This window comes from Cucurbita maxima, unplaced genomic scaffold (genome assembly GCF_002738345.1).
Source record: "Cucurbita maxima cultivar Rimu unplaced genomic scaffold, Cmax_1.0 Cma_Scf00794, whole genome shotgun sequence".
Lineage (NCBI taxonomy): Eukaryota > Viridiplantae > Streptophyta > Magnoliopsida > Cucurbitales > Cucurbitaceae > Cucurbita > Cucurbita maxima.
Window position 1 is genome coordinate 1 of NW_019272810.1, and position 11,291 is coordinate 11,291.

Sequence of the window (11,291 nt, forward strand, 5' to 3'; positions counted from 1 at the left end):
CTTCGGTGACTCCGCCGTATCTAGAACCGCCCGGTTCACTCCTCTTCTCACAAACCCTAGGCTGGATACATTTTACTATGTCGAACTGTTAGGGATCAGCGTCGGAGGCACGCCTGTTTTCGGCATCTCCGCTTCACATTTCAAGCTCGATTCGAACGGAAATGGTGGAGTCATCATCGATTGCGGTACCTCCGTCACTCGATTAAACCGACCGGCGTACATAGCCTTGCGCGACGCCTTCCGTGCTGGAGCCTCGAGTTTGAAATTGGCCCCTGAGTTTTCCCTTTTCGATACTTGCTACGACTTATCCGGGAAAACGACGGTGAAGGTTCCGACGGTGGTGCTACATTTTAGAGGCGCTGACGTGTCGTTACCAGCGTCCAATTATCTTATCCCGGTCGACGACAACGGGAGGTTCTGCTTCGCCTTCGCTGGAACGACCAGTGGGCTGTCCATCATCGGCAACATTCAGCAGCAAGGATTCCGGGTCGTGTACGATTTGGACGACCAGTGGGCTGTCCATCATCGGCAACATTCAGCAGCAAGGATTCCGGGTCGTGTACGATTTGGCGGGTTCCCGGGTCGGATTCTCCCCTCGTGGTTGTGCCTGATGTCGACGGACCGACGTAATGCAAGGCCGGGAAAATCCTCCCGCCGCCGTCTGTCCATTTCCTTTTTTCAGTTCAGTCGTGATGATTAAAAATAAAGAAAAAGAAAAAAGGAAAAGGTTTAAACAGACTAGCTGAGCTGTATCAGTATCACAAAATTGTTGGAGAAAGGAGTATATGGACTCAGAACGGTGTCGTTTAATGTTTACTATTTTACTTGACTTCTTCTATCTTTACCCTTTGAATATTTTAGTCTGCCAAATCAGTGTCTTATTTCAAATAAATAATTTAAAATAAATTAAGGTTGAGTTGATAATTAATCTGCCAAATCAGTGTCTTATTTCAAATAAATAATTTAAAATAAATTAAGGTTGAGTTGATAATTAAGCTGAGTCAAATATTTTTTTTATTAGGCCCAGTTAGTGTAAAAATATATTTTATTTTACGGTTAAATTGAAGAAAATTATAACTTTAAAAGTTAGAATTTCATATTTATTATTTAATATAATTTTATGAAATATTTTCTATAATCTGCTAAATGACTAATTTCAATATTTAAAAATTCTATTTTTTTTAATTAGTAAACTTATAATTTAATTTTAAATATTTCTATGCTTATGTTTTATGTAAGGTTAATATGTAATGCTTAATTATAATTTTTTTAAAAAGTAAAGAGTATTAGTGGGAAGAAAGAGACACAATTTGGAATTCAAAACAATAAGATATTATAAATCTAGTCTAATCCTTAAATTTATAAATTTTAATGTTAGGTAAATTTGTTAGTCTTAACAAAAAAAATTAATAGATAAATATTTTATACTAACTAATATAAAATTCAAAGTTTATATAAAGCTCAATTTTCTACACCAACTCACGAATTATAATAATAATAATAATATATATATATTAAAGTTTAAGAATATTACATAATTTTTAAAGTTTTGGAGGCATTTTTTTTTTTAAGTTAGATAACATTCGATATTAGTTTAGTCATTATTTTTATTATTAATCATATAAGTAATATTATTATTTTATATGGTTAAGTTAATAAAATTATTTTTAAATTTTAGAGGGCTTTTTTAACTCTCAAACGTTTCAATAATTCAAAAACTTTTTAAAAGCAAGCCTCAAAATTATCTTTATTATTTGCTTTTATAAACTTTATTAATACTATGGTTTAAAAAATATTCATACTTCAAAAATACCTTTTGATTTTTTAAAACTATCTTTAAACTTTTTTAAGAAAATAAAAAAAACATTTAAATGAATTTTTAAAAATAACGTTAAAAAGTTTGGATATAATCTCGAAGTGTCAATCAATGATTAGAAAAAAATGGTAATACTAATTTTAAATTTTATTTTTTTAAATATAATATTAACTCTAAGATATTTTTTAACTTTTAAATAAGTAACAAAAAAAAAAAAAATCAAATTCAAATATATCTTTTAAACAAATTACTATGGCTTACATAAATTAAAAAATATATATATATATTTTTTTTTCTACAATTTTTTTGAAAATTAATAGATATTTAGTTTATAGATAATTTTATTAATTTAGCGTATATATATTTTTCATTTTGCCGTATGGAGCACAAGGGTAAGATGGAGTATCCAACGACGTCGTTAAGGAGGCGCCATCTTGGTGATGTGAAGCACGGGGTTTTAGCTAATTCCCTATTAGCTCAACTTCTCGCTCTGCGCATTACTCCCCATTTTCTTCCTTCATTCTTATGAATCCTTCCTTCTCGCATGGAGCTTCTTTCTCCCATCTCCTCTTCTCCCTCTTCAATAACCACTCCTTCCGTTTCACTCTTCCATGGAGCTTCTTTCTCCCATCTCCTCTTCTCCCTCTTCAATAACCACTCCTTCCGTTTCACTCTTCCCTGCCAAATTTCCAATTCTAAATTGGCATAACAAAACCCAATTCAGGATTCAACAACCCGCCTCCAAAATCTACAGATACCCAACTTTTAATCTTCCAAGATGTAGAACCAACTTGATAGTTTTCGCTAATTTCCCTCGTCCCACCAGACGCGGCAAATCTTCCAAGATGTAGAACCAACTTGATAGTTTTCGCTAATTTCCCTCGTCCCACCAGACGCGGCAATTCGCTTCGGAAGAAACTCACCCAGGAGCAACAGGTACGTCGAATTCCCATTCCCGACAATTTAAATCCTGATTTTCAATTGCGCGAACGAATTTCTGATCATAGTGAGACTGCCAGTCGTGTTGGTGGTGATGTTAGTGATAACACTGTTGAAACAAAACCGAAAGGTTTAGGTGAATCTGTTTTGTGGAATAGATTAGAGAATTGGGTTGATCAATATAAGCAGGATATTGAGTTTTGGGGGATTGGTTCTGGTCCTATATTTACGATATTGGGTTGATCAATATAAGCAGGATATTGAGTTTTGGGGGATTGGTTCTGGTCCTATATTTACGATATTTCAAGACTCAGATGAGAATGTCAAATGGGTTTCTATTAATGAGGATGAAATTTTAGCGAGAACCCAAGTTGAGAGAGTTGATTTGGATGACACAAATGGAGTGAACCATAAAATCTCGGCTGCAAGAAGGATTGCAAGAGAAATGGAGAGTGGGAAGAATGTGCTTCCAAGGAATAGTTCAGTCGCCAAGTTTGTAATTGAAGGAGATGATCAGTCTACTGTTCTGAAAGCTGCTCAGGGTTTCAATTTTAGGCCTGAGGTTTTTACCAAGTTTTCACGAGCTGGGGGCTTAGTTCTATGTAGTTTTCTCTTACTTTTTTCTTTGAAGAAATTGTTCACTTTCAAAAAGGAGGAGGTTGAGTATAGCGAATTCGAGAAAGAAATGATGAGGAGGAAGATCAAATTTAGAAAGGGGAAAGAGGTGTTGGAGAATGGTAGAGTTGAAGTTATTCAAGAACGTGCAGATCAAATTTAGAAAGGGGAAAGAGGTGTTGGAGAATGGTAGAGTTGAAGTTATTCAAGAACGTGCAGAACCACCTAAGGTGTCATTTGAAAAGCCCAAATTAGATAAGCAAGAACTTATGCGTACTATAGCAAAAGAAAAATCGAAAGCATCAGCTACCAATCTAGGTTTAGTTGAGTCTACGGAGGCTTTGAATGAAAGTGTTGTAGATTTGAGTAACAAAATTCAGGAAATAAGAGAGATGGCACGCGATGCACGGGAACTTGAGGCACGAGAAGACCCCTTTTCTGTTTCTGATGAAAGCAGTCTCTTGAATGGATGCACGGGAACTTGAGGCACGAGAAGACCCCTTTTCTGTTTCTGATGAAAGCAGTCTCTTGAATGGAAAATTGCCAAACGAAGATGACATTGTTGAACATACAGATGAAGGTTCCTGTTTTCCGGCTGATGTTTTAGCACAGGATGAGCATGTGCTTGAAAGTGTTGAGAGTGAGCTCCCACACAGTGTAGCTTCTGAAGAGAAAAAGGATTTGCAAATATCTAGCACGTCAAGCGTGGAAGTGCCACTTAATGGCTATAGCACCTCATGGGATGTTAAAGATTGTAAGACTTCTTTAGGAGTTATGGATACAACGCAATCTGAAACTTACTGTGATACATGTTAAAGATTGTAAGACTTCTTTAGGAGTTATGGATACAACGCAATCTGAAACTTACTGTGATACCGAGAAACTAAAAACAGATTCCGAACAAAAGAAACTAAAAATCTTGAGAACAGTGAAGGAAGCTAGGGAGTATCTCTCTGAAAAACAACAAAAACAAATGCCTGATGAGAAAATTCAAGGCATAACTGGCTAGGGAGTATCTCTCTGAAAAACAACAAAAACAAATGCCTGATGAGAAAATTCAAGGCATAACTGCACAAGAATTTGCTGCTGCTCCAGGGCTTTCAAATGATAACATGTTGGAAAATGTGGTGAACAAGGAAGCAGATTCAGAAAATATACTGTTCAAATCTTCCTTTTCATTTGAGGCATTAGATTCGTCATCTTTGATTAGTGACAATGTTGATTCAGCACACAGTGATAAAAGTTCCATCTCACTCGAGGACGACCGCTCTAAAAGTTCTGTGGAAGGAGGACCCTCAGTAGGCGGCAGTCAAGATCTCCACAAGTCATTGGATCGTGAAAGCAATGATCGTGATGCAGAAACCATGCCGTATGGAGAAACAAAGAGCTGGATGGAAGATAATTTTGATGAACTTGAGCCTTTTGTTAAGAAGATTGGAGTTGGCTTTAGAGATAACTATATGGTTGCTAGAGAGAAAGGTGAACAGCAATCTGATGCCATTTCTACATTTGCACAACTTAAGTATGAAAATGACAATGAAGAGGAGCTTGAGTGGATGAAGGACGACAACCTTAGAGATATTGTTTTTAAGGTTAGAGAAAATGAACTATCGAACCGAGATCCATTCTATTCAATGGATCCAGAGGAAAAGCGTACGTTCTTTAAGGGTCTTGAGAAGAAAGTCGAGAGAGAGAATGAAAAGCTGTTGAAGTTGCATAAGTGGCTCCACTCCAGCATTGAAAATCTTGACTATGGAGCAGGTATTTCAATGTTCTTGAGCTTTTTATGTTAAATAGTTCTTATCCTGATTCCCCCTTATGTTCTTTTCTCTAGATGGCATCAGGAGCTTTTTATGTTAAATAGTTCTTATCCTGATTCCCCCTTATGTTCTTTTCTCTAGATGGCATCAGCATATACGATCCACCCGAAAAAATCATTCCCCGTTGGAAGGGTCCTCCTTTAGAAAAGAACCCTGAGTTCATCAATGACTTCCTGGAGCAAAGAAAGGAAATTTTCGCTGTGAAAGCTGGTTTGCCTCCCTGAGTTCATCAATGACTTCCTGGAGCAAAGAAAGGAAATTTTCGCTGTGAAAGCTGGTTTGCCTCTTTCTACGAATAAAGACGAGCAGAAGTCTTCTAATCCCGATGGTAGCATTGAAAATATCAATGATCCCAATATGACAATTCATAACAAAGAAAGGAAAGATTCTACGACAATTATAGAAAGTAGTGATGGATCCATCAGACGTGGTAAAAAATCAGGGAAGGAATTTTGGCAACACACAAAGAAATGGTCCCAGGGATTTTTGGAATCTTATAATGCAGAGACAGATCCAGAAGTCAAATCTGTTATGAAGGATATTGGAAAAGATTTAGATCGGTGGATTACTGAGAAAGAAGTGCAAGAAGCTGCCGAGTTAATGGACAAGTTGCCTGAGAGGAATAAAAACTTCATGGAAAAGAAATTGAACAAGCTCAAAAGAGAAATGGAAATGTTCGGACCACAGGCTGTCGTTAGCAAGTACCGTGAGTATGCAGAAGAAAAGGAAGAAGATTATTTGTGGTGGTTAGATCTTCGCCATGTACTTGTGAGTATGATTAAAACTCAACTTATGATGTTACAAATACTTTTGGAACATTGTTTCACTTCAACTTTCATTTGAATATTTTGAAATTCTTTGTGATTTGATTTTGAACACTTCATTTAACTTTACAGTGCATCGAACTGTATACGGTGCAAGATGGAGAGCAGAGAGTAGGATTCTATTCCTTGGAGATGGCTGAAGATCTTGAACTTGAGCCAAAGCCATGCCATGTTATTGCTTTTGAGGATGCTGGTGATTGCAAAAACTTTTGCTATATCATTCAATCTCATCTGGAAATGTTGGGGACTGGCCATGCGTTTCTTGTCGCACGTCCACCTAAGGTATGGAATATCTCATCTGGAAATGTTGGGGACTGGCCATGCGTTTCTTGTCGCACGTCCACCTAAGGTATGGAATAACTTGTTTTCGAGCTTCAAGCTTTCTAATACATTTGACAAACTCGAAAGTGGCTAATGACATTTTGCATTGTCTGTACTTATTTCCCCTTAATCATCTGATGGATTATCTGAATGATCTAGCAAACGTTTGTTCTTACCGAACCAATATCCGTTTGTGGAACTTCCAAACCTTGGGATTTCTCCAATCATTGTGAATTTATATAATTTGCAGGTTGTTGTGGTAATTAAATCAAAACCTTGGGATTTCTCCAATCATTGTGAATTTATATAATTTGCAGGTTGTTGTGGTAATTAAATCATTACTTTGAAGTTACTGTGTGTGCATAGACAATCTTCCTGTTTGATTAATCTCTTTTTGTGATCGTCAACTATTGAGACAACCCGTCGTATTTTGTATGTATTTTTCTTTCTTTTCGTTTTGTTGTTATCCGGATATCTTATCGATTTTACTTGCATAACCGTGTTTCTCTCTTGTTAAAAAATTTGCAAGGATGCCTTTCGGGAAGCCAAAGCCATTGGTTTCGGTGTCACAGTCATTAGAAAAGGTGAGCTTAAGCTCAATGTGGATCAAACGCTGGAGGAAGTGGAGGAACAAATCACTGAAATCGGTAGCAAAATGTACCATGATATGATCATGAAGGAGCGTTCTGTAGATATTAGTTCTTTAATGAATGGTGTACTTGGTTTGAGCAACACACCAACAAGGAGGTACCTTTTGATCCTTGATATATATATATATATATGATACTTTAATGGTTTGTTTGACTTGGCTTTCACTTTGTGAAGTAATCTCTTCTTGATTGTTCACTTTCTTTTCAGAGGAAAATCAAAACGAAAGTTAAAGAAACTGAAGAAAAAATGACTAGAAGCCATGACATAAATATAAGTTGCACATTCCTGCTGACCGACTCCGACCGTCCGACGATGCTGAGGGCTGGAATGGTCGATCCCGGACAGCATTTTTGATGGAAAACTCTCCTGGGTTCTCATCTTGTTTCATGCACTTGTGGAGGTGGAGGTACAGCATTTTTGATGGAAAACTCTCCTGGGTTCTCATCTTGTTTCATGCACTTGTGGAGGTGGAGGTGGAGGTACGTAAACTGATCGATTTCGATGCGAAAAAATAGTTACAAATTGCTTCAGCCGTGTTATGTCAAAACAAAGATTTTGAGATCAAGCATTTTGATCAGAGCTATTTACTCCACTGTTGACAAAGCTAGGAAATGTTAGTGTCATGTCCCTGTAAGCAAAGAGAACTTATATTATGATGTTTGCCATTGATAAAACAGGCGTTTTATGTCACCATAGAGACCCTGCTATCGTTCAGACAATTGCAGTCAGACAATTGCATTGACTTACAGATGGTTTGTACTAGATTTTACCTCTTCATGTCCGATGAAGCCAGTACATCCCAGATCGTACAACTTAAAATGTATCTAGGAACTCAATATTAAATCAATCCGAACTCTTAAGAAACCATACAACAAAGCGTAATCAATCATTAGAATCATCTTCTTACATTCGATCAATCTTGACAGTCTTTGGAGTGTTCGAATGAAAGACTCTAGTTTCTTATCGCGTCTAAACTGTCTCGCCGCTACAAGGACTCGATGTTGTGATGATTCATGGGATTTTTTCTTATTATTTTAAGGCCGATATCAAAACATCACCCCCTAACATCTTTATGGTGCAAGGACAGAATTAAAATAAGATTATTTATGAATTTTTTTAAAAAAAGAATGATATATTCCTAATTTGATTTGGAATTTCTAATTGGATTATTAGAATATAGATTAAATATACACCTTCTCTTAGATGAAGATCAAAAAGAGAGAGGAAGAGTAAAATTTCATACTACATTGTTCTAAGCGAGGCCTCTTATCGTAATAAACATAAGCGGACTCTTATCGCACTGTTAAATTCTACATATTCTAAGCGAGGCCTCTTATCGTAATAAACATAAGCGGACTCTTATCGCACTGTTAAATTCTACATAAATTAATAGACATCGAACTAAATTGTAATTTCTTTTATGTATTCAAATAGTCTTTTTTATTTATTGTTTATAAACATCTAATAAAAATTAAATTCAATCTAGAAATGAAATTGATTATGGTTACTATGAACAAAGAAGAATGCTATAAAGTTATGATGCCATTTGTAAATTAGAAGGCAAAAAAATGAGCCATTTCCATAGTGAAAAGGAGCTGCGATGGGATCAAGAAGTTGAAGGTGGGATGATGGAGCCCTGGCCATTTCCATAGTGAAAAGGAGCTGCGATGGGATCAAGAAGTTGAAGGTGGGATGATGGAGCCCTGACAACAGAACCAAGCAACCACAATGCCTAGCAGAGCACCAGCAAGGACCTGCAATGGCGTGTGCCCAAGCAGCTCTTTCAGCTTTCTTTTTCTTATGGGATGGCCTTCAAACAAGTCCTCAACGATCATGCCCAAGCAGCTCTTTCAGCTTTCTTTTTCTTATGGGATGGCCTTCAAACAAGTCCTCAACGATCAGATTAAGAACCTGCATTATCATTTCATTCCAAATCTTTATAATAATATACCTTACTTGTTGGGAAAGCAATTACATAAGTCTAAAATATGCCGCATTTAACACTAGTTTAATTAATTAAGTCATATATTCTCGAACAAGATGATAAAGGTTTTAATCTTTTCATCCTTACATGTTATTGGAGTCAAACGCTTATGACACGATACTTTCTTTATAAAAACCACAAATTAAGATCGATGCAAGTGACATAAGCCACAGATACCACCGTACTATCACTTAAGTTTTGGGTAAATTTCCTGAAGTAACCATCTAACCTTACAACATTTGATGACTTTGGAAATCATGACGCCAAAGACATCTAAATCTAGACACTGGATGTGAGATCCCATATCGATTGGAGAAGAAAACAAACAATCCCTTATAATAAGAGTGTGAAAATTTCTCCCTAATAGACGCGTTTAAAAATGTGAGATTGACGATGATACGTAACGGGCCAAAACAGACACTATGTACTAACAGTGGGCTTGAGTTGTTACAAATAGTATCAGAGCCAAACACTGTGGCAGTATGTCAACGAGAACACTGGCTCCCAAGGAAGGGGGTGGATTGTGAGTTTCCACATAGGTTGGAGAGAGGAACGAAGCATTTCTTATAAGGGTGTGAAAACCTCTCTCTAGTTGATGCGTTTTAAAACCGTGAGAGGTGATGCATAACAGGTCAAAGTGGACAATATACACTAACGGTGGGCTTGGGTTGTTACAAATGGTATTAGAGCAAGTCATCGAGTAATGTGCCAGCAAAGACACTGGCCCTCACGGGGGTGGATTGTGAGATCTTACATTGGTTAGAGAGAGGAACAAAATATTTTTTATCCGAATGTAGAAGTCTCTCCTTAGTAGATACATTTTAAAATCGTGAGGCTGACAATGATACGTAATGATTACTTAGGATATCATTACGAAGCATATCAGCTAACAGAACTCCATACAGTAAGGAACCATAAGCCAGATAAAGCCATGTCAACTCAGCCTCTCCTCCCCAACACACAGAGAAAAACAGAGAAGAAAGCCCATAAATGCAAAAGATCCATATTGATCGGCAGCAGAACTAAGTACTAACCAACATATTCAAACAACTCAATCTGAGAAAGGAAACTTCAAAGTTTTAAGATTATTGTAAGCAAATTTATGTAAAACAAACAAGATTTTGTACCTCAGCTTGCATGCCGGTATGTCGACGAATACCAATTGCATCATACATGACAATAAGACTAAACCCCAAGCAGACTGGAAATAGCGAGTCCGCAACGCCATGACAAAGAGCCACAGAAGTCGTCAAAGCGGTGCACAATGCAGAGTGAGAAGAAGGCATTCCACCACAACCAAACATTATCTTCAAATCCCATTTCCTTTCCACGAAAAAGTTCAACAAAACCTTCGTCGATTGAGAAAAAAATTATCTTCAAATCCCATTTCCTTTCCACGAAAAAGTTCAACAAAACCTTCGTCGATTGAGAAAAAAACCATGCGAACAATCCCGAAACAAATGTCGGATTCGTCGCCAATGTAGCAACGAACGGACTAATACGGTGCTTCACCGTCGCGGTAATGCTTATCAAAGCAATCTCGAAACTCCCGCTCTGTAAGTAATTTCCACTCCATCCACCATCTACAAATCTCGCTGAAACACTCTGAGCTTTCCGGAGATTCGAACGAAAATTGCGATCACCGCCTTCAGATTTCTGGCTTTTGGCGCTTGGACGAGAGGTAGAAGACAAATCATGTGGAAATCTGCGAAGCTTTTTCGATTGAATGAACCGAAAAGACAAGAAGGTAGTGGAGAGAGGACGAGGGGAGCCATTGAAAACGGGGGCACTCGATCTAAGCCCGACACTAGCAGTTTCCATAAGGGGTTTTGGTTTCTCGGGAATTTGAATCGCTAGATGTGAAGAACTTTGGAGAGGGTTCTAAAGTAACTTGCGAGTCAAGCATATGATTCTCAAAGCATATGCCATTTCCAAACCTTTTATCTATCACCACATTGACAGATCCTCTAGAGACATCAAACAACCTGTATTCCATCATTCATGTTACATTCAAACTTTAAAAAGTTGCATGATAGAATCAAGATATCTTATGAAGTGATTCTAATTTAGAGTTTAAATATAAATTTTCTTTGATCATTCATGTAAATCCAATTTATTATTTTTTGGATTTTAACATTATGATCTATGATCTTGCAGAAATGTAACATATACGCAAACAATTTAACAATTTTTTGGTGATCGTCTATCGATCATCAAGTTAGGAATGAAGTTTAAACATTCAAACCCACTGCAAACATTTTTTTTATTACAACTTTACAAATTCCAGATTACAAAGTTATAAAGGATATACATTTGTTCCC

At 36.9% G+C, this 11,291-nt stretch overlaps 3 protein-coding genes across 3 annotated transcripts; 2 read left to right on the plus strand and 1 right to left on the minus strand.

Annotated features, from left to right (window-relative positions):
• Positions 1–4: 4 nt before the first annotated feature.
• On the plus strand, positions 5–884 carry LOC111474910 (aspartyl protease family protein 2-like; the record flags this gene model as incomplete). The annotated part of the gene is made up of 2 exons (XM_023119737.1): positions 5–487; positions 555–884. Coding segments are annotated over 2 exons (540 nt in total), but the record flags the coding sequence as incomplete, so codon positions are not given.
• A 1,544-nt stretch (positions 885–2,428) lies between these two features.
• Positions 2,429–7,569, plus strand: LOC111474911. The gene is made up of 13 exons (XM_023119738.1): positions 2,429–2,594; positions 2,662–2,981; positions 3,049–3,492; positions 3,560–3,789; positions 3,857–4,112; positions 4,180–4,365; positions 4,433–5,131; positions 5,272–5,400; positions 5,468–5,958; positions 6,087–6,296; positions 6,865–7,082; positions 7,194–7,380; positions 7,454–7,569. Exons 3-12 carry the CDS (start codon positions 3,201–3,203, stop codon positions 7,234–7,236), a joined length of 2,754 nt encoding a protein of 917 aa, XP_022975506.1. The 5' UTR covers positions 2,429–2,594; positions 2,662–2,981; positions 3,049–3,200; the 3' UTR covers positions 7,237–7,380; positions 7,454–7,569.
• Positions 7,570–8,810: 1,241 nt separating this feature from the next.
• On the minus strand, positions 8,811–10,861 carry LOC111474912 (uncharacterized membrane protein YuiD-like). Its single transcript, XM_023119739.1, has 3 exons — positions 10,387–10,861; positions 10,098–10,319; positions 8,811–8,897 (listed from the first exon to the last, which is right to left on the minus strand). The coding sequence occupies exons 1-3, from the start codon at positions 10,789–10,791 to the stop codon at positions 8,811–8,813; spliced, it is 714 nt and encodes a 237-aa protein (XP_022975507.1). The 5' UTR covers positions 10,792–10,861.
• Between the last annotated feature and the right edge of the window lie 430 nt (positions 10,862–11,291).

Coding starts and splice junctions, on each gene's coding strand:
- LOC111474911 (XM_023119738.1), top strand. CDS start 3,201: ATGGAGAGTGGGAAGAATGTGCTTCCAAGGAATAGTTCAGTCGCCAAG. Junction 3,790..3,856: donor GCGATGCACGGGAACTTGAG/GCACGAGAAGAC, acceptor CGGGAACTTGAG/GCACGAGAAGACCCCTTTTC. Junction 4,366..4,432: donor GCCTGATGAGAAAATTCAAG/GCATAACTGGCT, acceptor AGAAAATTCAAG/GCATAACTGCACAAGAATTT.
- LOC111474912 (XM_023119739.1), bottom strand. CDS start 10,791: ATGGAAACTGCTAGTGTCGGGCTTAGATCGAGTGCCCCCGTTTTCAAT. Junction 10,320..10,386: donor TTTTTTCTCAATCGACGAAG/GTTTTGTTGAAC, acceptor CAATCGACGAAG/GTTTTGTTGAACTTTTTCGT. Junction 8,898..10,097: donor ATACCGGCATGCAAGCTGAG/GTACAAAATCTT, acceptor ATGATAATGCAG/GTTCTTAATCTGATCGTTGA.